This window comes from Salvelinus namaycush, chromosome 19 (genome assembly GCF_016432855.1).
Source record: "Salvelinus namaycush isolate Seneca chromosome 19, SaNama_1.0, whole genome shotgun sequence".
Lineage (NCBI taxonomy): Eukaryota > Metazoa > Chordata > Actinopteri > Salmoniformes > Salmonidae > Salvelinus > Salvelinus namaycush.
Window position 1 is genome coordinate 38099988 of NC_052325.1, and position 24387 is coordinate 38124374.

Here is a 24387-nt window from a genome sequence, read left to right on the forward strand (position 1 = left end):
TGACATAGTGTGATGATTGCTGTCTTTTTCAGTGCTCAAAGATGATTCATCTCAGAATTATGGGAATGTAGAGATAGTGATAGTAACCAATGTCTCTGAAATTATAATTTTTTGTTTAGTTTTGAGAATATACACAGTGGTGGAAAAAGTAACAAATTGTCAAACTTCAGTAAAAGGACTCAAGTAAAAACCCATTAAAATACTACTTGAGTAAAAGTCTAAATTTATTTGGTTTTAAATATACTTAAGTATCAAAAGTAAATGTAATTGCTAAAATATACTTAAGTATCAAAAGTAACAATTATTTTAAATTCATTATATTAAGCAAACCAGACGGCACAATTTCTTGTTTATTTTTGTTTACGGATAGCCAGGGGCACACTAAAACTCAAACATAATTTACAAACAAAGCATTTGTGTTTAGTGAGTCCACCAGATCAGATGCAGTAGGGATGAGAAGGAATTTTCTCTTTAAATGCATAAATTGAACAATTCTCCTGTCCTGTTAAGCATTCAAAATGTAACGAATACGTTTGCGTGTCAGGGAAAATGTTTGGAGTAGAAAGTACATTATTTTCTTTAGGAATGTAGCAGAGTAATAGCAAAAGTTGTCAAAAATATAAATAGTAAAGTACAGATACCCCCAAAAACTACCTAAGTACTTTACACTACAGAATATACACAGTTCAATTAAAACTAGTGCACAAATTGGGAAACAATACTGATAGCCTGGTCCTAGATCTGTACCTGCATAACAAGTCAGAGTTGGATAAAGCACAGATCTGTGACCAGAGTAGTTTCATTTTAATACAGCTTCCAATTTGCTCATTCATCCCCCCTTCCCCCTCTCTCCCATGAACTACTCCAACAGATTAAAATGTGATGCATCAATGTTCTCTATAGCTATTGTATCAATTACCACTTCTATTAAACATGATAAACAATCTATAGGCAATAAAACAAACATTTTAACCATATCCTTTTATTTCAAAACAGATGTTTCATTAGGGAATATTGAATTCTGACTGTTTACACAAAGCCAGTGGTTTTCATTTATAGTTCAAAGGAAAGTCATGGCGAGGAATGTAACACCAGTATGAACTAACATGGTGGAACATCACAGCAATGCATTTACATCTACATTTTAAAAGATGTACGGGGGAAATCTGAACATAAGCCCATCTAAAAAAAAAATGCATACAATAATACAAAAAGCAATGTGTCAGTTTCTAATTCATTTGAGACTGAAGTCAGGAAAAAGTTAGAATTCCCTGAAACAGCCAGGTAACAAACAATTTAAAAGTTTTTGTATCTGTAACACCATAATCATTTTACAAAATCAGCCCTTCAAATCAAATTGAGCCTTCTCTACTGACATATACACTTAAGTCAGACAGTTTTGTATGTAGCACTTACAGTATGTTCAGTGACAAATAATGCGACAGTTGGTAATACAAACACTTAAAATTTTTAAAAAATAGCCATATTAGTCATACTAGTGATGTATCCATGTAATATTAGTTAAGTCAGGCATTAAGCACAGAAAGAACACAGGACATCAAACTCATCCCTTCCATTACAATTATCACACTGGAATAACATGTCCCCTCAGTACCAGACACATTTTTTTTTATAATTAAACACAAATGATCCTTCCAACAGTCACATGTTCAGTCATTTCACCACTAACCCTCAATGCACATCACATTTCCAACATTTGTAAAATTAGTCTGACTGAACACCCCCCCAAAAAACAAAATGTCTCCTAGCTGTCAAAACTTATGAAATCTTAAAGTGTACAAATATTCCAGAATTGGATCGGTTGCAGTATTTGTCTAAAATCGTTCTACAGCAGAACCAACCACACACATTATTAGGTATAAACGTTTCAATTCGATGATGGACAAGAGTGAACATTTTCTGGACTAATCACGGTCATCAGAACTTGAGCTGTACTTCTTTTTCTTGCTGTGGTTTTTATCCTTCTCTTGGCTCTTTGACTTTTGATTCCACTCAGGGCTTTTCCCTGTGTCTTTGGACTTGTGAGAGGACTCCTTCTCTGGGCTTCCCTCCCTTTTCTTCTTGGAGATGGGGCTCTTTCTACCCCTGTCCTTCCCTTTGCCCTCCCCTTCACTCTCAGAGTTGCTGCTCTTGGACCTCCTTCGTCTGTGAGTGTCTTCACCGTCTCTGTTCTTCCTCTGATGAGATGAACCGTCTTTGCTATGGTCTCGATTGTAGCTCTTACTCCTGGAGCGCCTGCCTCTACGGGAGTCTCTGCTCTTAATCTTGTCTGGACTCCTTGTCCGGTCTCGGCTCTTGGATCTACCTCTCCTTTTGTCCTCCCTCTCTCTGTGGCGCCGTCTTTCATTGCTCTTACTGCGCTCCCTACCTCGCTCTCTGTCCCGTCCTTGCTCTTTGTCTCGAGATGAGGCATGTCTCCCACTGTCCTTGCTTCTGCTGAGAGATCGGTTTCTGTCCTTTCCAGAGTTCCTCTCCTTGCTTCTAGACTTTGCCTTAAGCTTCTCACCATTTCTTCCTTTGGTCTCCTCTCGGTTCTTGTCAGCCTCAGTGGGTTTAGAGCGTTCTTTACTTCTAACACGGTCTTGAGTTCCAGACTCTGTGATTTTTTCTTTGAGGTTTCTGTCCTTGCTTCTTTGGCGGCCCCTCTTATCATCCCCTTTGCTATGTTTCTGATCCCTCTCTCTGCTTTTGGACCTACCACTTTTCTCTTTGCTCTTACTGTGGCTTCGAGATTTGGCCTTTTTTTCCTTGTGTTTGTTGTGCTTGTCTTCAGTTTTAGAAGTGTCCTTTTCTTTGCTCTTGGATCTATGGGAGCGACCTTTCTTCTCCTCTCGGTTTTTACTAGGGTTTTCAGCAGCGTGTTCATGCTTGTTTTCAGAGGTCTTCCTCTCTCTTCCTCTTGGAGCTATGCCACTCTCATTCTTGTCCTCTGTCATGTCACCCCTACAAATACAGAGTAAAATCACCCTCACAGCAAACACAGAATCCAAGTTGAGACATTGAAGAAACCTTAAAATAACTGGCCCTTGGCTGATGATAACTTTTGGCAATAGAATAAATTAGCCAATACTTGAGAAGCTCCTTAACTAGATAATAATAAGCTGCTTTATACTTCAACAGCCTGATCAATCCAGCACCGGCAGTTAAAATACTAAAAAAAGTAAGACTTACTTGTCACCCTTTATCCAACGGTCTCCGCTGGATGCTCTTGGTGCCCTTTGTGCACGCTGCATCTCATGGCGCCAGTGTGGAGGAGTCTCACTACGCTGGAAACGGTCCCTTGACCTTGACCTGGAGTGTGACGGAGTTCGGTACCGCTGCAAGAAAGAGAATAAATTACCATTAACTTTCTAGACCCTTGTTTTGCAGAAACTGTATGCTGATAGTACTGTACTTGCTTGACAGTGCACTTACTCTTGGACCTCTGCCTTTAATCGTCCTGCCTGATCTTGTCATCAGAAGGCTCCTCTGATATGCTGATTGACAATGAAACATTCTGCAACAAAACAAAAACGCATTTACATGAATATACTGTTGTTCCCAGTTGTAACGGTTCAGAATGAACTGGAATGTTGTTACGTCTTGTCCATAACCTCACCTCTCCCTAGGCTTTTCCCTCTCCCTCTTTTTTTCCCTCTCCTTTCCAGATTCTTCTTTTTGCTGCGGACTTCTCCTCATAAGGAAACTATTTTCTGGGATAACAGGGATTTCCTCTGGTCGTACCGTAGACGTAACCTCTTCCTCTTTCTCATCACCACTGCTGGGCTCAGACCTACAGACATTACAGACCAGACTTAAAACCTATGCTCTAATGAAGGCGGTTGTTAGAGTTCACATGCTACGGAACACCTTCACCACAAACCTTTTTTTATCTTTCTTCTTCTTCTGTTTCTTGTCCTTCTTTTTCTTGGACTCTTTCTTGTGCCTCTTCTTCCGTTTCTTGGATTCTTTATCAGAGTCACCCTCAGATTCAGAAGAGTCGTCGTCAGAACTTTCAGAGTCACTTGAGCTGTCGCTGCCACTGGAGACGGCCTTCAGTCTTTTCTTCTCTTCTTTTTTTGCTGTAAAATAGTAGAGGACAGTTAACATACAGTACCAGTCAAAAGTTTGGACACACCTACTCATTCAAGGGTTTTTCTTTATTTTGACTATTTTCTACATTGTAGAATAATAGTGAAGACATCAACACGATGAAATAACACATGGAATCATGTAGTAACCACAAAAAGTGTTAAACAAATCAAAATATATTTTCTATTTTAGATTATTCAAAGTAGCCACCCTTTGCCTTGACAGCTTGCATGCTCAACCAGCTTCATGAGGTAGTCACCTGGAAGGCATTTTAAATAACAGGTGTGCCTTGATAAAAATACATTTGCGGAATTTCATTCCTTCTTAATGTGTTTGAGCCAATCAGTTGTGACATGGTAGGGGGTATACAGAAGACAGCCCTATTTAGTTAAAGACCAAGTCCATTTTATGGCAAGAACAGCTCAAATAAGCAAAGTGACAGTCCATCGTTACTTTAAGACATGAAGGTCAGTCAATGAGGAAAATGAATTACTAAGAAAGCTTTTTCAAGTGCAGTCGCAAAAACAATCCAGCGCTATGATGAAACTGGCTTTCATGAAGACCACCACAGGAAAGGAAGACCCAGAGTTACCTCTGCTGCAGAGAATAAGTTCATTAGTTACCAGCCTCAGAAATTGCAGCCCAAATAAATGCTTCACAGAGTTCAAGTAACAGACACATCTCAACATCAACTGTTCAGAGGAGACATGAATCAGGCCTTCATGGTTGAATTGCTGCAAAGAATCCACTACTAAAGGACACCAAAGAGAAGAGACTTGCTTGGGCCAAGAAACACCAGTATCTCTACTTGCACATGATCATCTGATGATTTATCACTCCAGTGTTAATCTGCTAAATTGTAATTATTCGATTTATTGCCTACCTCCTCATGCCTTTTGCCCACATTGTATATAGATTATCTTTTTTTTCTACCATGTTATTGACTTGTTTATTGTTTACTCCATGTGTAACTCTGTGTTGTTGTCTGTTCACACTGCTATGCTTTATCTTGGCCAGGTCGCAGTTGCAAATGAGAACTTGTTCTCAACTAGCCTACCTGGTTAAATAAAAAAATTAATAAAAATGGACATTAGACCGGTGGAAATCTGTCCTTTGGTCTGATGAGTCTAAATTTGAGATTTTTGGTTCCAAACGCTGAGTCTTTGTGAGACACAGAGTAGGTGAACGGATAATCTCTGCATGTGAGGTTCCCACAGTGAAGCATGGAAGAGGAGGTATGATGGTGTGGGGGTGCTTTGCTGGTGACACTGTCTGTGATTTATTTAGAATTCAAGGCACACTTAACCAGCATGGCTACCACAGCATTCTGCAGCAATACGCCATCCTATCTGGTTTGCGCTTAGTGGGACTATCATTTGTTTTTCAACAGGACAATGACCACAAACACACCTCCAGGCTTTGTAAGGGCTATTTGACCAATAAGGAGTGATGAGTGTTGCATCAGATGACCTGGCCTCCACAATCACCCGACCTCAACCTAATAGAGATGGTTTGGGATGAATTGGACTACAGAGTGAAGGAAAAGCAGCCAACAAGTGCTCAGCATATGTGGGAACTCCTTCAAGACTGTTGGAAAAGCATTCCAGGTGAATGAAGCTGGTTGAGAAAAAGCCAAGAGAGTGCAAAGCTGTCATCAAGGCAAAAGGTGGCTACTTGTAAGAATTTGAAATATACACTGCTCAAAAAAATAAAGGGAACACTTAAACAACACAATGTAACTCCAAGTCAATCACACTTCTGTGAAATCAAACTGTACACTTAGGAAGCAACACTGATTGACAATAAATTTCACATGCTGTTGTGCAAATGGAATAGACAAAAGGTGGAAATTATAGGCAATTAGCAAGACACCCCCAAAAAAGGAGTGATTCTGCAGGTGGTGACCACAGACCACTTCTCAGTTCCTATGCTTCCTGGCTGATGTTTTGGTCACTTTTGAATGCTGGCGGTGCTCTCACTCTAGTGATAGCATGAGACGGAGTCTACAACCCACACAAGTGGCTCAGGTAGTGCAGTTCATCCAGGATGGCACATCAATGCGAGCTGTGGCAAAAAGGTTTGCTGTGTCTGTCAGCGTAGTGTCCAGAGCATGGAGGCGCTACCAGGAGACAGGCCAGTACATCAGGAGACGTGGAGGAGGCCGTAGGAGGGCAACAACCCAGCAGCAGGACCGCTACCTCCGCCTTTGTGCAAGGAGGTGCACTGCCAGAGCCCTGCAAAATGACCTCCAGCAGGCCACAAATGTGGCATGTGTCAGCATATGGTCTCACAAGGGGTCTGAGGATCTCATCTCGGTACCTAATGGCAGTCAGGCTACCTCTGGCGAGCACATGGAGGGCTGTGCGGCCCCACAAAGAAATGCCACCCCACACCATGACTGACCCATCGCCAAACCGGTCATGCTGGAGGATGTTGCAGGCAGCAGAACGTTCTCCACGGCGTCTCCAGACTCTGTCACGTCTGTCACATGTGCTCATGTGCTCAGTGTGAACCTGCTTTCATCTGTGAAGAGCACAGGGCGCCAGTGGCGAATTTGCCAATCTTGGTGTTCTCTGGCAAATGCCAAACGTCCTGCACGGTGTTGGGCTGTAAGCACAACCCCCACCTGTGGACGTCGGGCCCTCATACCACCCTCATGGAGTCTGTTTCTGACCGTTTGAGCAGACACATGCACATTTGTGGCCTGCTGGAGGTCATTTTGCAGGGCGCTGGCAGTGCACCTCCTTGCACAAAGGCGGAGGTAGCGGTCCTGCTGCTGGGTTGTTGCCCTCCTACGGCCTCCTCCACGTCTCCTGATGTACTGGCCTGTCTCCTGGTAGCGCCTCCATGCTCTGGACACTACGCTGACAGACACAGCAAACCTTTTTGCCACAGCTCGCATTGATGTGCCATCCTGGATGAACTGCACTACCTGAGCCACTTGTGTGGGTTGTAGACTCCGTCTCATGCTACTACTAGAGTGAGAGCACCGCCAGCATTCAAAAGTGACCAAAACATCAGCCAGGAAGCATAGGAACTGAGAAGTGGTCTGTGGTCACCACCTGCAGAATCACTCCTTTTTTGGGGGTGTCTTGCTAATTGCCTATAATTTTCACCTTTTGTCTATTCCATTTGCACAACAGCATGTGAAATTTATTGTCAATCAGTGTTGCTTCCTAAGTGTACAGTTTGATTTCACAGAAGTGTGATTGACTTGGAGTTACATTGTGTTGTTTAAGTGTTCCCTTTATTTTTTTGAGCAGTGTATTTAGATTTAACACCTGTTTTGGTTACTACATGATTCCATGTGTTATTTCATCGTTTTGATGTCTTCACTATTATTCTACAATGTAGAAAATAGTAAAAATAAAGAAAACCCTTGAATGAGTAGGCGTGTCCAAACTTTTGACTGGTACTGTAAGTGCTAAGGATATCTCCCAAAGCTATGATCCTGACGATAACACCGTCCAAGATCTCCAATCTAAAGCAATAACAAGTTTAAAACACCTTGCCAATTTTTTGGAATCCTACAAACCTTTTGATTTTGGAATGAGCTCTCCACAGTTCATAACTTTCACTTCAGAGTATGGTCTACTGCCAGTATCTGTCTTTTGACTCTCCATTGTCTGAACGACCTCTTGGCCAGAGATCACTTGGCCAAAAACCACATGGACACTAGAATAAAAATCAGCAAGTTATAACAAGTGATAATTAAGAACAGATCGCTATTTATCTAACATGCTCTTATTATCAAAAGACTATTCAATCAGATAGATTATCGAACTAAGTTGCAATGCTTGTCAGAATATTATATTTACCCATCTAAGTGCGGTGTGGGTTTTGTTGTTCTGTAGACCAGAAAAAAAAAAAAAAACGGAGCAGAATATTAGAATGAGTCAAACATACTTAAGGTTTTGATTCACTCAAGATGCTAGATTTATGAATGACAAACTAATAAATGTTGCATTACTCATCTCATATGTATATAATGTATTCTATTCAATTTTACTGTATTTTAGTCTATATCACTCTGACATTACTCATACCAAATACGTATATATTCTTAATTCCATTCCTTTAGATGTGTGTATTGTTGTGAAATAGTCACATATTACTTGTTAGATATTACTGCACTGTTGGAGCTAGAAACACAAGTTTTTCACTACACCCGCAATAACATCTGCTAAACATGTGTATGTGACCAATCAATTTGATAATAGCAAGGCCCTTAAAACATTGATAGACTTACATGAAAAACTGTGATCCATTGGTATCTTTACCCCTGTTTGCCATTGACAGGAGGTACTCCTTGTTATGTTTGACAGAGAAGCTTTCATCTGAGATACAGACAGCCAATTAGTTAGTCCGTGAGGCTGGTTTTGATTAGAATATTAAACAAAACATGTGGAGTCCTACCTTCAAAGAATCCTCCATATATAGATTCCCCTCCTTTTCCATTGCCTAATTTACAGAAGGAATATAGAAATGAGAATATCTGAAAATAAAACATTTCTATGTTTTGGTTGTTTGAGGCAAACACGTATTTCATATACCTTCACTGAAGTCTCCTCCTTGAATCATGAAGTCCTTCACAATTCTGTGGAATAGGCATCCTTTGTAATGAAGAGGTTTTTGTGTACCTTTTCCAATTCCTTTCTCACCTACAAGGAAAGTAAAGGTTTAGTCAAAACAGAGAAGACAATATGTGCATCATCTAAAGATGGTCTGAAATTAGTGTACCAAGACAAGAGAAAGTCAATTACCTGTGCAGAGGCATCGAAAGTTCTCACAGGTTTTGGGGCAGACATCAGAAAACAATTCTACCACAACTCTGCCAACTGCAAGAGAAACCAAGTTTGTGTACATTTTAGTAAAGCATCTCTAAATTTCAGATATTTGATTAACTGGATGGTAAGATCAAAATGGAAAAACATTGCATTCTTACCCAGCACGTTACTGATGCCAATGTCAAAAAAGCAGCGTGGACGCTGAACTTTTATTCCCATTATCAAACTTCTGTAGCTGAAACCAACGTGTTTTGCTGTTAGTTAGCGAGCGTAATTTAGCTCGATAGCTAGCTAACGTTAGTTGTTTACAAATACAAACATAACACCCATCTCGAACTACAAGCGGAGGCTAATATAGCGTATTCATTCATTGGCATTAGGACCATGGTGTATCAAAAACATGACTAGATAGTTAAGGTTAAATGATTTAAAAACACGCTTTATCAACATTAATTAAATAACGTTAATATCTAGACGAAACAATGTAAACTAAAACGACGTTTTCATTCTAGTTAGTCGTTTTGCGGATTATGGCCTGCAAGTAGTTACGCTGCTAAAACTACTAGCTGCTGTTAACGTTAGCAGGTACTTAATGCAATGATACATCTCCGTTTTTCTTTCGGATTCAATGCTATTTCAAATTGACATAACTTACAATAGCGGAAATATTATAGAGTTGACCTACAAATTAGCTCAGTTGGTTAACTGAGGCCAATATCTCACGGTAGTTCTCCTCAACAAGGTGAAATCGAGTTTCATTCAGCGCTTCCTCCACAATGTTTTCTAAAGATGGCGCGACAGGAAAAGTCAGTGCATTTTGGGTAAAAATATGCGCCAGTCAGCGCGCAGAAGACGGCCTTTCACACGTGAGTCTGGCTGGTTTTGACTGTTATTATGATGATCGCTCATAATTCAAACACAAACGTTTTTTAATAAAATATATATTTTAAATGTCTTCCGTTATTGTTTACCTGCTGCTTGTGTAGAGTACATAAACTAAGGGACACCGGTTTTACATGTTATTTACATTAGGGACTTGCTCATGGATTATGGTAAAAGGTACAGTATATTGAAAAAAGTACGGTAGTGGTCACGCTCCAGGAAATCGAGAAAACAGGGAGAAAGAGAGCGCACTTGTTTGAAATGGAAAAGCGTCGTGGTAGCTACTATATTGATAAAGAAGAACATCAAGACGAAGCAGCTGCTTTACAAGTCGGATGCACTTTTGAGCGCTACATCCCGAGGGGTTCGTTCTGCTTGTGACAGCCGGTTAAATGGCGTCCCTTGACAAGGCAAGAACAATATGTATGTCAGAAGAAGTGCAGTATTATCATAAGGATAGTTATACTTGGAATACGGAGGAGGAACGGAGAGAAAAAGAGGCAGAGGAGGTCTAAGAGAGAGAGGAAGCGGGTGAGCTTGAGTCGGTTAAAATGGCGGGAAAAATTGAGATTGTTAAAGAAGAATGGTAGAAAGTGTAACAGAGTGAGTTGAAGACGGGAGGAGAAATGGAAGTAATTGAGGGCGAAGTATCGGAGGTGGTAGGTGTGGTGAAGTTCTCGGAGCCCGAGGCTTGCACTGAGGGTCAGAATAAAGATGAATCTGTCACTGTAGGAGTGAAGTTTTTTTTTAAAGTGGACGCCTTTGATCCATTTGAGGTTTCAGGGTGGGTGAAAACAGAGTTGAGTGTTGTGGAATCGCTGAGGGTAACCAGAAGTGGTCTTGTGATAATTGTATGTGTTTCTGCTGGTCATAGCGAGCGCCGTGTTAAACATTTTGGTAGGCCATCATTGTAAATAAGAATGTGTTCTTAACTGACTTGCCTAGTTAAATAAAGGTTAAATAAATAAATGGGGGCAAGATATGTGAATTATTTTGCTCTCAAGAATAGGGCGCCATTGAAAGGAGTGATTACTGGAGTTGTTTGGTGCAAAGCAGACAGGTTGGCTTGAGTGGAGAAACAGAAGATTCATTGTCTGTTCTTTTGAATTTTTATGTTAGGATATATAAGTTATCCAGTATGAGCTTTTGTGCCGACTACATTACGTTGTGACAGGTGTCAAGCTTATGGGCATGTGGCAGCAGTGTGTAGGAGTGAGGTTCCTAGATGTAAGAAGTGTGTAGCATTGGGGAAAGTAGTTATATGTGTTAATTGTAGGGGTGCCCAAGGGGCTGGGTATCAGAAATGTCCTGTGCGAGGTTGTGACAGGTGTCAAGCTTATGGGCATGTGGCAGCAGTGTGTAGGAGTGAGGTTCCTAGATGTAAGAAGTGTGCAGAAGAGCATGAGACAAAGAAGTGTGTAGCATTGGGGAAAGTAGTTATTTGTGTTAATTGTAGGGGTGCCCAAGGGGCTGGGTATCAGAAATGTCCTGTGCGAGAGAGGCAGGTTGAGGTTTCCAGGGTTAGAGTAGTGCAGAAGTTGTCATATGGTGAGGTAGTGAAGAAAGTAGAGGAAGATGGGTCAAGGGGGAGGGATCCTGAGAGGAGTGGTGTAGTAGTAGATCTGTACCAGTACAGAGGGATAGGCCAACAAGTGATACATGTTTCAGTAAGATTGGATTTTTGGCAGTTATAGTAATGGTTATCAACTGTACTGCAGGGATGGAACGTAAGTCGCAGAAAATAGAGGTTGTTGTGACAGCTGCAAAGAGGTATTTGGGTGTGCGAGACTTGACATCAGAAGAGTTACACGGTGTGTTAAGTGGTGGTGTCCCATCCTTTCAGGCTGTTGGCCTAAAGTAGGAATAAATATATTCAAATAGTGGAGTATGGTATTTATTATTTGAGTCTAGTGTTAGATGGTAAGGTATTTGTTGTGTTTTTTTTTATTTGAAAAATATATATTTTTTGAGGATTGTTTTTTTTAAATCAATGTATACGGGAGTTATACTCCAGTCTAGTAGGTGGCGGTAATGCAACATTTATTGGATGCCAACCGCCTTTAAACCTCATCGAAGAAGAATATAAAGTACGGTAGCCTAACACAGCCAACACTCAAGTCACAAACTGATGTAGCCATTTAGCTAGTTGGAGAAGTAAAATAGATAAATTATACTAGTTTGTTTGGTAGGCCGATTTCACTCTAATTCATTATTTGATATTACAAACAAAAATAGACTTACACCGGTAAACGCTTAAACGGCAAGATGTGTTGGGAACGGGATTGACTTGGGCACTGTCCTGTCCCCACGTGAGTAGCACACGCTTTTATAATAGTTGTAATTGTCACAGCTAAGGCTTGAAAGTCAAGTCCCAGATTTTCCAATGATTAGGTATAGTAATTTACTACTTTACCCGTTATGATAATAATTTGCCAAGTATATTATTTCGTGTTCTAATAATACTGTATAGGCATGCTTATTAGATATCATTAGGAATATAAAAGGACGTCATCCGTGTCAGTCAGCTGTGTTGTTGCTGACGTTGTTACTGGATGCATGAATTAATTGATTCAGCATGTACCTTCATTTCACATTATTCATTTTGTGGAGATATCTTCGCTCTAAATTCATATCGTCGACAGATGTTTCACTTAAGGAATATGCAGGCAGCTCTCTGTGGACCTGATCTTGGCACTGGTTAGTTTACCTTCTAAATATGTGGACTTCCATTGTCACTTGAACTAGGCCGGGTCCTCCATGTCCATGTTTCGGCTCCGAGCTGTGACTGGGAGCCGCTACCTGCGCAGTTTTTTGCATGGGGGAGCAGCGAACCGGGACTATGTTCTGGAGCAGCTTGGCATCTGCTCTGGTGAAGACCAAGTGTTGGAGGTGGTGGGCAAGAACAAGGCCAAGCTGACTGTGAACCATGTTGGCTGTGCCATAGGCATGCTCTGGCATTTCCAGAAGGAGAAGCCACAGATGCTGAGAACGGTTGAGTTCATCAAAAGCCACCCAGAGTTCCTGACTCTCCGGGTGCTGGCTGAGAACAAAATTGAGCTCATGGATGATGTCATGTTGGTGGACATGCTCTACAATGTTCTCAGGTACAGATGTTGGCTAAGTGGTGGATAAGCATATATACTTAGTCTTTAAATGTTTGTTTACATTTTCACATCAATGTTGTATTTTCTCATTTGAAGGCTCAATGTGGAACCATATGATTCTCTTGCTCAGCAATTGGTCTCAGAGGCCTGGCTCAGATTATACAGGTAAATCAAAAACATGGTATTTTGCTATTGAATACTACATACCTAAAGCAGAACCATTATCTTTTAACATGGTGGTGTGAGCTGGTGTACAGATGTGGGTTGATTCACTGTTTTTCAGATTTCCAATGCCATCACTGTCCAAGTTTGCTGTCTGCCTAAGTGATCAACATCTGCAGCACAGTCCTCCAATGGGTCAAATCACTGACATTTTGGATCAGAAACTCTCCTCAATTGATGATGCCAGGTACAAAAAAAAAACATAATCAGTACTGGTAAGTTCTTGATACTACTTAATTTTTCAAATTTCTGAACGTCTCTGCAGGATCCTGACAACCCTCATGGTCAGCGTGTCATCTTTGGTGTCCCCTCATCTGCGGGATAAACTCATCAATAAGGCAGATCATCTCCTTGACACCATGGATCCCTCACACTACAACAACCCCAGGAGGATGGTGCAGTTCCTGCGCAACATCAAGTATAATTACCGTCCCCTGCTGGAGAAGTGCAACCACATTCTCCTGCGCAATGTTCCCCACCTAAATGCAGAGAACATAAGCATCATCCTGGGGCTCTACCAGTCAATGCAGTTCAACAACTGTGACTTCCGTCTGGCTGCAAAACAGAGGCTAATGGAACTCGTGGATTCGAGCGCAGACCCTTTCTCCTTCACCAAGCTGTTTGTTGCTCTTGGGCCTATGGCAGGGGAGGACACCAAAGAGAGGTAGATTGAACATTTTAGTATGCCATGACCATAATCTGTTTCAATAACTGTATAGTTTTACAACTATTAATCAACTTTGAATCCTGATGCAAGTTCAATTCAGACCATTTTTCAACTCTTTTACATTGCCTTCAGAAAGTATTCAAACCCCCTTGACTTTTTCCACAATTTGTTGTTACAAAGTGGAAATATTTAATTAATTAAAATGAATTTATTGTTATTTTGTCAACGATCTACACAAAATACTCTGTCAAAGTGGAAGAAATGTCATTTATTTTTTTATTAATGGCAAATAAAACACTCATTTTGATTTAGATATGTATTCAACCCTCTGAGTCAATACATGTTAGAATCTCCTTTGGCAGCGACTACATCTGTGAGTCTTTCTGGGTTAATCTCTTAAGAGCTTTGCAAACCTGGATTATACAATATTTGCCTGTTTTTCTTTTTAAAATGATTCAAGCTCTGTCAAATTGGTTGTTGATCATCGCTAGACAGCCATTTTCAAGTATGAAGTCAAGATTGTAACTAGGCCACTCAGGAACATTCAATGTCGTCTTGGTAAGTAACTCCAGTGTATATTTGGCCTTGCGTTTTAGGTTATTGTCCTGCTGAAAGGTGGATTTGTCTCCCAGTGTCTGTTGGAAAGCAGAGTGAACCAGGTTTTCCTCTAGGAATTTGCCTCCGCTTAGCTCTATTTCTTTTCTTTATATCCTAAAAACACCATCCAAAGTGTAATAACTTCACCATGCTCAAAGGGATAGTCAATGACCTTCTTTGCATGACATTGGAAAACCTCACGAGTCTTTGGCGTTGTATCTGTGCTTGAAATTCACTGCTTGACTGAGGGATTATACCGATAATTGTAAATGTGTGGTACAGAGGTGGGGTAGTCATTCAACACCATGTATGGCACACAGTTAGTCCATGCAACTTATTATCTGACTTGTTAAGCTCATTTTTATTCCTGAAGTTATTTAGTCTTGAAATAATAAAGGGGTTGAATCTAGACATTTCAGGTTTCCATTTTTTATTCATTTGTAAACATAATTCCACTTTGAGTTTATGGGGTATTGTGCGTAGATCAGTGACACATCTACATTTTATCCATTTAAAGTACAGGCTGAAACAGAACAAAATGTGGAAAAAGTTGAGGGGTGTGAATACTTTCTGAAGGCACTAACCACTTCTCTTTCAGGTTGGAGAGTACAGCACTGCTACTGGCAGAAGATTTTAATGCCCAGCAGGCCCTAGCTGTGGCAGAGACACTAGAGGAGATTCAGTGTAGAAACCTGAATCTGATCCAAAAGTAAGTTAATTCTCTGTTGCAGCCATGTCTGAAAGTTGCATGTAGAACTAAGGCAAGTTCCTTTTCAGTCAGTGAACTTCAGTACAACATACTATGTTGTGTATCCATACTACTAACTGTCCCATAGTGGTAGAGCGTGGTCACCCCCTGGATGTTGTGTGCTGAAGTTTGTACATGTTATACGTTTTCTGATCACAGACAATTTGTTATTCAAATTGCTGGTGCAATGAGTAAGATGGCTAAGAAAACGACCGAGACGACAATGGCTAAGCCGGGGTCGATCATGCCCCGTCATGCGGTTATAGTATTTCTCTGAAAGATACTCATGATCCATGTGTAGTTTGTCTCGGCTTAGAGCCCGCTCAGGCGGCCCTCACTCGAACCAGTCCGTGTGCGCATTTTTACGTACTGTGTACAAGCTCCCTGGAAAGACGTGTAGCATTCTTGAGGAAGCTTGGAATTACAGATGGCTACTTTCCTTTCCTGGATGCCAGGAAGCGGAGCTGGGTTGGATGGTTGGTACAAATGTCTGCGTGGGGTATGCGGTGGTTGCCCGTGCCCAACCCGTCTCCTGTATGCTCTGTCGCCGGCAAAGGGAGGCTACTCGAAGAGGGAGGGCGGCCAGGTTCGGTGGTTGCCCCCCTGCCGCCTGGGTATGTCTCGGCCTCTCTTCCCAGACTTGTTGATGAAGTGTCCGGTCCCAATGGTGAAGTTGTAGGGGTAGCTCACTTGTTTAGTATACGTAGCGTTACGTCACTTGGTTATTCTAAACGGAACGTGTTGCGGTCAATGATTCTAGCTAGCCAAGCATAGGCTAAAAAGCCTCCTGGCTAACGTTGTCTAGCATGCTTAACTTCCCTTGACTGGAAGTTATTAGCTTTCCCCCGGCGTTATTGCAACCCCATTGCTATTTTCAATTCCCGGAGTTCACAGGTGTTAAGTCTTGTCTTCCGTATGCAAATTCGATGAAAAGTGTTCCTTCTCCATGTTCAGAGACACAGTTATCAAGAGTGGTGGAAATGGAATAACCAATCTCTCCCTGTCCACAAGGTGGCGTCCCGCACCTTCAGATGGCATATCATGGTAGTCTCGTTGTCTTCTCCGACCAATGGCGCGCATATGCAGTGTTGCCCATGACCATGCGAATGGTGACGTCAGGGTACAGGCTACAATATTTTTTATTTTACCTTTATTTAACTAGGCAAGTCAGTTAAGAACAAATTCTTATTTTCAATGACGGCCTAGGAACAGTGGGTTAACTGCCTTGTTCAGGGGCAGAACGACAGATTTTTACCTTGTCAGCTCGGGGATTCGTTCTTGCAACCTTCCGGTTACTAGTCCAACGCTCTAACCACTAGGCTACCTGTGTGTATGTCTCCCCCACGCTTCTGCAGCATCATCTCGTCGACTGTTCCCGAGGCCTCCATGTCCGTTTTGAGGAACAAAATATCCTCCCCTTCCAGGCGCAGGCAATCTGAGTGGTTCCTATGTCGAAGATCCGGTATTCCTGGTTACGAAAAGGGATGGACGGGACATTACGTCCCAATCTAGACCTACGTGCCCTCAGCAAGCACCTCAGTCTACTCAGAATGCTCATGAGCTGCTGGCTATTACAGCGATTGGCTGGTGGCGGAGTCTAGAGGGCAAGCAATGTTACACACATCCATGCTACTGGCCGGTATTCAGTCTCTAGGCTTCATAAGAAACCAGAAAAAGAGCTGTCTGACTCCATCTCAGCGCATTCTGTTTCTGGTTCTCGAGCTAGACTCACTTGTGTATCACGCTTTTCTATCCCCACAGAGGGTGTCTGAGTTCGAACTCTGCATAGCCACATTTTGGCTGGGTCACACAGTGCGTTTGCGCCAGTCCCTATGCCTACAGGGGATAATGGCTTCTGTGAGAGAAGTCGTTCCCGTAGGGCTATTGTTGATAAGGCCCTTCCAGCGTTGAGTGCTAGCCACTCACCTGGACATGTCTCGCAGCCTAAGCCAGTCGCTTTGGGTGTCCCTGTCAGGCCTCCAGGCCATGGCCAAGTGGTGGGACCCTCTGCTATTGTCAGGGGGCTCCCATGGGCTGAGTTATATCCTGCAAGGTGATTACGACAGATGCATTGCTCCGAGGGTGGTGTGCTCTGTACGAAGGCAGCTCGATTCGGGGGGTATGGACACTGGTGCAGAACACACTGCATGTCAATTACCCTGAGTATCTGGGGCACTGGCACTTCTTCCTGTTTTCATCTGGCTGGCTTGTGCTGGTCAGAACCGACTATGTCAGTGGTGGCGTGCATCAACAGATGGGGAGAGTCTCTCTCCCTCCTAACCTTGGATTCCTCCCTATTGCTGGGGAGAAGTGCGCACATGCTTTGGGCAACGCATGTCCCCGGTTGCTTCAACTCAGGTGCAGATCTTTTATCCAGATGGGACCCTGTCCCTCAGGAGTGGAGGCTCTGCCAGGTATGAGACAATTTTGTCAGGGCCGACGCATTGTTATGCATCACGAGGAAACGCACAGTGTCATCTATTTTTCTCGATAGGGGACCCGAGTTCCCCGTTGGGAACTGGCGCACCAGTGGCCTCGTACCCTCCTTCACGCATTTCCACCACTGGTTCTGATTCAGCCCACGTTGGAGTGGGTGCACCGGGAGGGCTTACCATTGATTCTTGTGGCTCCCCGTTTGCCCAGGAAGGCGTGGCGATCATTCTCCTTTTTAGATGAGGACTCGTCGAAACTTGTTGTTCCAGATGAACAGGCAGGTTTGGCAAGCGAGGCCCGAGATTTGGTTCCTATGGGCCTGGCCCCTAAGATGGACAATTATTGCTCCCATTCAGTCTGCAAGGGTGGTGCAGTTCCTGAAAGGTATACGTCGTTTCAGACCGGTTTCTAAACCTATTGCGCCCGCATGGGACTTGGCGCTGGTTTTGGAGGCAATGTGTGCGACCCCCCCCCTTTGAGCCTCTATAGTTGGTGGATCTGAAGATCCTCTCCTACAAAACCTCCATGCTCATGGCTTTGGCCTCAGATAAACGTGTTGGTGACCTCCAAGTTATCTGTACACCCTTCCTGTACTCAGTTTGACCGGGGCGGCTCTTAATAAGGTGACGTTTCATCCAAATGCTGCCTTCGGTCCGAAGGTCATGGCTGTGTCCTAGAGGTCCTTAGCTATTGAGCTATTTCTCTTTTCGTCTCCTTTTGCTTCTAAAGCACAACAGAGGTTACTATTCATGTGTCTGGTGTGAGCTTTACGCACGTACATTGAACAGACCGTGGATATCCAGTTATGTGACTAACTTTTTGTCTGTTTTGCTAATCCAGCTAGCGGCAGGGTGCTCTCTAAGCAGCATCTCTCCCACTGTTTGTGGAGGCTATCTCCCTGGCATATAGCAGCAAGGGTTACCTAGTGGTGTACGCGCCCACTCCACCAGGGGTCTGGCAGAATCTTGTGCGTTGTTTAAAAGGTTGACTATAGGAGATATTTGTGCTGCGGGGAGTTGGCCATCACCACACACTTTTTGTTAGGTTTTATCCATTGGATGTCACAGCTCTAAGTATTGCACACAGTGTGCTTACAGCTGGGAGAGGGGAAAGTCGCTAGGCAGCGTGACATGTGCGCAAAATCCAGACTGCCGCATCTGGCGGGGTCAGGTCTGGGTGGTCTGCCATGGACCGTTTCATTTATACTGAACAAGAATATAAACCTGACATGCAACAATTTCAATGATTTTTCTGAGGTAGTCCATTGAAATCAATTCATTAGGCCCTAATCTATGGATTTCACATGACTGGGAATACAGATATGCATCTGTTGGTCAGAGATACCTTAAAAAAAGGTAGGGACGTGGATCAGAAAACTAGTCAGTATCTGGTGTGTCCACCATTTGTCTCATGCAGCATGACACATCTCCTTCGCATAGAGTTGATCAGACTGTTGATTGTGGAATGTTGACCCACTCCTCTTCAATGGCTGTGGAAGTTGTTGGATATTGGTGGGAACTGGAACACGCTGTCGTACACGTCAGTCTGGCGCATCCCAAACATGCTCAATGGTGACCTGTCTGAGTATGCAGGCCATGAAGAACTGGGACATTTTCAGCTTACAGGAATTTTGTATAGCTCCCTGCGACATGGGGCCGTGTATTATCATGGTGAAACATGAGGTGAAGGCGGCGGATGAATGGCACAAATGGGCCACAGGATCTCGTCACGGTATCTCTGTTCATTCAAATTGGCATCGATATAATGCAATTGTGTTCATTGTCGCCTGTAGCTTATGCCTGCCCATACCATAACCCCACTGCTACCATGGGGCACTCGGTTCACAACGATGACATCAGCAAACCGCTCACCAACACGATGCCATACACTTGGTCTGCAGTTGTGAGGCCGATTGGACGTATTGCCAAATTCTCTAAAATGATGTTGGAGGGGACTTATGGTAGAGAAATGAATATGAAATTCTCTGGCGACAGCTCTGGTGGTTATTCCTGCAGTCAGCATGCCACTTGCACACTCAAAACTTGAGACATCTGCGGCATTGTGTTGTGTGACAAAACGGCACATTTTAGTGGCCTTTTATTGTCCCCAGCACAAAGTGCACCTGTGTAATGATCATGCTGTTGAATCAGCTTCTTGATATGCAAAGGAGAAATGCTCACTAACAGGGATGTAAACAAATTTGTGCCAAAAATGAGACATTTATGGGATCTTTTATGTCAGCTAATGAAACATGGGACCAACACTTTACATGTTGCGTTTTATATTTTTGTTCAGTGTAGTATCCGTAGGGGTCGGCTTGTGGCATGATATATTTCCCTATAGTATGTTGTACCGAAGTTGACTGACTGAAAGGGAACATATAACTTTAACTAGTGTTCGTTCCCTGAAGGAGGGAAACGTGGTGCAAAACCTGTTTGGTCCCGCACCGCCCGTTGCTGGGCTCGGTGACGAGTGGTATTAAATTGAAGGAATGAATCCGAGCCTCACGCTTATCACCTGTGGAAGGCGGGGCTTCCAGCGAGTTGCAGATTACATTGGCCTTGTCAGGTGTGATTGTAGATCCTTCAACCGAAGTTGCGAGAGTGCGACTCCCCATACATAGTATGTTGTACCTCGTTCCCCCTCCTTCAGGGAACAGTAGTTATAGTCATAATGTAACGTCTTTTTACAGGATTGCATCAGTAGTCCACAAGAACCTGCATGTCTACAAGCCCATGGAGATAGCCAGGATCACACAAGCCCTGATCCTGCTGCATTACCAGAGTCCAGAGCTCTTCAATAAATTAAGGAACATTCTGGTTCAGTGAGTAATTATTCTAAATAATTATTTGCCCACTAAGCTCCTTTGTTTGTAGACAGGTCACTCTTATTGCATACTATACCGTATGAGTGAGCTAATACAACTTCTTCTCACAGGTTCTTGCTGGACAGTGTCTACCCATATGAAGTGACCATGCTGACTCGTGTTCTCTCCATGCTGCCTTCACCTCGACTCGACGAAAGCGTCATTTCACGGGTGGAGGCAGTGCTGCCCCAGTGTAATCTGAATGACCTGAACACCTTTGCAATGGCCGTCGCTAAGTGGGTGCGAAATGACCCGTCCTACCGACACAGTACGCCCAGCAAGTATGTGCGTCTGCTACAGACACTGAACCGCTGCGGGCATGAACGCCTGCGCAAGGCTGATCGCCTGGACTTGGTGTTGGAGGAGCTCAAGTACATGTCAGGGGAATGGTTTGAGGAGATGCTGCTGGAGGAGACCATGGTTACACTCCAGAGGTTGGAGGACCAGATATCCTGGACCAATGTGCCTGAGATGGCCCTTTTCCTGACCAGGACTAATCACCTCTGTACTCCATTAATGGACCGCATCGCTAGCGTGGCCATGGAGAATATCAACAAGGTACTTTGAGACATGCACATGACCTTTTATTTCACATTAGGGAATACTGTTATATTGCCTGTATACATGTAGAGACATGTCCGTACTATAACAAAAAAAATCCCCTCTTTCCTGAAGATCCACTACTCAGCGACTTATGCCACCTTGCTGCCCTTTGCTGTACTGAATTATGATCCACCAAGGGTGGATGAGCTGTTTGACATCTGCATTCAGCGCGTCATACCTCATATCAGTAAGTGATTGTGGATTATGCTACAGTTTTGTGTTTGGAACTCATCAAAAGGACCAGCCAAATATATTGTTCTTCTTCTTCCAGGTTCCTTTGACCCCCATCTGCTTGTACTTCTTGCATATGCCCTGGCTGTGGCTGACTGCTTCCCGGAGGACCTGGTTCGAGAAATCTTCAATGTGAATTTTCTTGCCAAGTTGGATTCCCAGTTAGAAAGTATGTTATCGAATTATATTAGAAATGTGTGAATGAATACAAACTTGTATCCTGTTTCCCTTACTATCAAAAAAAGCCAATCAAGGTTGAATTGTATACAAATGCAAAACAATATACATTCATTGGCCAGTTTATTAGGTATACCAACCTAGTAATGGGTTCGGACCCCCCCTTTGCCATTACCATTACACCACTGCCACCAGCCTGTATCGTTGACACCAGGCAGGATGGAGTCATGGACTCGTGCTACTTACGCCAAATCCTGACTCTGCCATTGGTATGACGCAACAGGAACCAGGATTCGCCGGACCAGGCAACGTTTTTCCACTCCTTAGTTGTCCAGTGTTGGTGATCGCGTGCTCACTGGAGCCGCTTATTCTTGTTTTTATCTCATAGGAGTGGAACCCAGTGTGGCTGCAATAGCCCATTCATGACAAGGACTGACGAGTTGTGCGTTTTGAGATGCCGTTCTGCACACCGTTGTACTGCGCCGTTATTTTCCTGTTTGTAGCCTGCCTGTTAGCTTGCACCATTCTTGCCATTCTCCTTCGACCTCTTATCGAGCTGTTTCTCCAACAGGACTGCTGCTGACTGGATGTTTTTTGTTTGTCGCATCATTCTCGGCAAACCCTAGACCCTGTTAACTCAAAATTACACCACAACAAGGTTCCAGTTTTTAACAACGTTTACTCAGCCGTATTAGCACAATACATGGTTGCCATTGCACTCAGGCCAGGTTCATCAGCAACGAGACTCCTGCGCAGGCGCACTAATAACAGAGTGATAGCACCGTAATAACAGAAATATAGGGATACTTAAAACATGAACTTAACACTGTCGTGTGTGAAAAGCCCTGGAGGTCGGCCGTTTCTGAGATACTGGAACCTGCGCGCCTGGCTCTGGCGATCATGCCACGCTCACAGTTTTGCCCATTCTAACATTCAATCGAACAGTAACTGAATGCCTCGATGCCTGTCTGCCTGCTTTATATAGCAAGCCATGGCCACATGACTCACTGTTTGTAGGAGCGAACCATTTTCGTGAACGGGGTGGTGTACCGAATAAACTAGTGTGTAGTATAAAAAGGTTGATTATTATGAGATAAGGCTGGTGGGATAAGCTAAACTCTCTTTTGTGATAGCCCTGCCTGACGCCCTCAACAAGCGTGTCCGCCTGCGTCTCATGGAGCTAAATCGGGCTGTGTGTCTAGAGTGTCCAGAGTCCCAGGTTCCCTGGTTCCACGAGCGTTACTGCCTACAGTTACAGAAGAAAGGTGAGCCAATACTGATGTATTCATATTTGTGGATTGCCCCAGTTCCTACTTCACAAATGTTGAGGGTCTAATTTCATGCTTACTTTTGTCAGGGAATGGTTCCATCAGTCCTGTCCAACAACAAATCCACAAAATGTTTGGGGAAGTTCTTGGAGGGATTAATTGTGCCAGAGTGGCATTGCTCACTACTTATTTCTACACAGTAGGTGGGTAATACACAGGATTGGATTGCAGCATGTTTGACAGCAGTTGGCTCCTCCCTTACAAAAAAGATTGCAGCCAGAGTGCAGTATAACTACAGTATGCTGCAAATACTGCGTCCAAAATAAATAAAAAATTTGCTGCAGTAATTTTGCTGTGTACACTACAGTGTAACTGTAGTTATAGTGCAGTTCAACTACAGTACGCTGCATTTATTCTGCAGTCATTGTGTCCAGAATACCACAGTCGACTGCGGTTTCTGCACTTTTACTGCAGTTTCAAACTGGCAATCTTTTTTTGTAAGGGCTGAGTCCTGACCATGTGTTGTGTTAGTAGATTGGTATTACACTAAAAAGTTAATCAAATGTCTCTGTCACCTGTTCTAGTTGTGATCTATATTTCATCTTATCTCCCTAGACTTTGAATGTGTTCTGGACAGACACCACCAGGCGGTGGCCTACAGTGAGCAAAGTCAGCTGCAGATATCTGGAGATGGAAAGGTCCGCTGGGGTTCTGACTCTGTAGGGAAGGATCGGAGTGAGGTCCCTCCAGGGGCACAACGGTAGGAAGCTTTATTGGTAGATTTCAGAACTTTTGGTTGAAAACGTTTTGCTGATGTACCGTTATCATGGGTAAACACATTGAAATGGAGTTCATGGGTACTGACGTTTTTCATTTTTCCACATACTCAGTGTTGCTGTGGACTTCTTGGATTCCAAATCCTTCTGCAAAAACTCTCGTCACATGAAAGGGGAAGCAATGATGAGAAAGAGACATCTGGAGATTCTGGGATATCATGTTGTCCAGGTATGTGTGTGAAATATCATCTGTCTGTCCTTTAAGTGGTATTACTGTGTATGTAAAATTGTACATCACTGATTAATGGTAATGTCATTTAAACAGATCCCTCATTTTGAATGGAACTCTATGGAGCTCTCCACACAGGATGCATGGAAGGAATACCTTAGGAAGAAGATATTTACTGGGCTTCCCTCAAGCACCTAGATGTTGAATGAAGGACACGTGTTATATTGCTTTTGCTACTGAACCGTGAGAGAAAAAGTTTTTAGAAATGTATATTTGCAGGCAGGTCATTGACAATTGTTTTTAAGCATCAGATGTTTATCAAGTGCTCCTTATTGCCTACTCCAAAGCCTAAAGTGGACATGGAGCTACCTCATCTCCTGCCAAGAAAAATTGTATCAGGCTTTTTATATGAACTGTAGCATTTGTCAAATAATAATTTTTGTAATAAAATTTTTAAAAATGCTTTGTTTTTGTGGTTTTGATTCCTCCAATGAATCTGTTCCACATAAATATACATTGAGCAGAAAGACATGTATGTAGACAAACTTTTAAGGTACAAACTTTACTTTCTTGCCCTTGTTTGTACCCTATGTTGTGTTGCTACCATGCTATGTTGTCTTAGGTCTCTCTTTATGTAGTGTTTTGTTGTCTCTCTTGTCGTGATGTGCTATTGTCCTATTTTTTATTTTTGCTGCAGCCCCCGTC

At 43.0% G+C, this 24387-nt stretch overlaps 2 protein-coding genes across 3 annotated transcripts; one reads left to right on the plus strand and one right to left on the minus strand.

Annotated features, from left to right (window-relative positions):
- Positions 1–891: 891 nt before the first annotated feature.
- Positions 892–9654, minus strand: LOC120064399 (peptidyl-prolyl cis-trans isomerase G-like). 2 transcript variants are annotated; one of them, XM_039014953.1, is made up of 13 exons: positions 9565–9654; positions 9038–9114; positions 8856–8930; positions 8646–8753; positions 8509–8553; positions 8342–8429; positions 7911–7940; positions 7628–7767; positions 3884–4082; positions 3620–3793; positions 3436–3517; positions 3193–3338; positions 892–2964 (listed from the first exon to the last, which is right to left on the minus strand). In XM_039014953.1, exons 2-13 carry the CDS (start codon positions 9096–9098, stop codon positions 1926–1928), a joined length of 2187 nt encoding a protein of 728 aa, XP_038870881.1. In that variant the 5' UTR covers positions 9099–9114; positions 9565–9654; the 3' UTR covers positions 892–1925. The 2 variants fall into 2 exon arrangements, with proteins under 2 accessions (XP_038870881.1, XP_038870882.1); XM_039014954.1 differs by having other exon boundaries at positions 9535–9632.
- A 2224-nt stretch (positions 9655–11878) lies between these two features.
- Positions 11879–24121, plus strand: fastkd1 (FAST kinase domains 1). Its single transcript, XM_039014146.1, has 15 exons — positions 11879–12070; positions 12507–12865; positions 12962–13030; positions 13149–13274; positions 13353–13751; positions 14950–15060; positions 20225–20356; positions 20470–20956; positions 21074–21188; positions 21273–21401; positions 22543–22674; positions 22767–22880; positions 23293–23437; positions 23568–23682; positions 23779–24121. Exons 2-15 carry the CDS (start codon positions 12519–12521, stop codon positions 23878–23880), a joined length of 2523 nt encoding a protein of 840 aa, XP_038870074.1. The 5' UTR covers positions 11879–12070; positions 12507–12518; the 3' UTR covers positions 23881–24121.
- Positions 24122–24387: the final 266 nt, after the last annotated feature.

Bases quoted from the DNA above. Each gene is read 5' to 3' on its own strand.
- LOC120064399 (XM_039014953.1), bottom strand. From the start codon at position 9,098: ATGGGAATAAAAGTTCAGCGTCCACGCTGCTTTTTTGACATTGGCATC. The intron at 7,941-8,341 runs GTAAGTCTATCA...TCTGGTCTACAG, and splicing joins AATGGATCACAGTTTTTCAT to AACAACAAAACCCACACCGC. The intron at 3,339-3,435 runs GTAAGTGCACTG...TCTTTCTTGCAG, and splicing joins TTAAAGGCAGAGGTCCAAGA to CGGTACCGAACTCCGTCACA.
- fastkd1 (XM_039014146.1), top strand. From the start codon at position 12,519: ATGTCCATGTTTCGGCTCCGAGCTGTGACTGGGAGCCGCTACCTGCGC. The intron at 12,866-12,961 runs GTACAGATGTTG...TCTCATTTGAAG, and splicing joins ATGCTCTACAATGTTCTCAG to GCTCAATGTGGAACCATATG. The intron at 13,031-13,148 runs GTAAATCAAAAA...ACTGTTTTTCAG, and splicing joins GCCTGGCTCAGATTATACAG to ATTTCCAATGCCATCACTGT.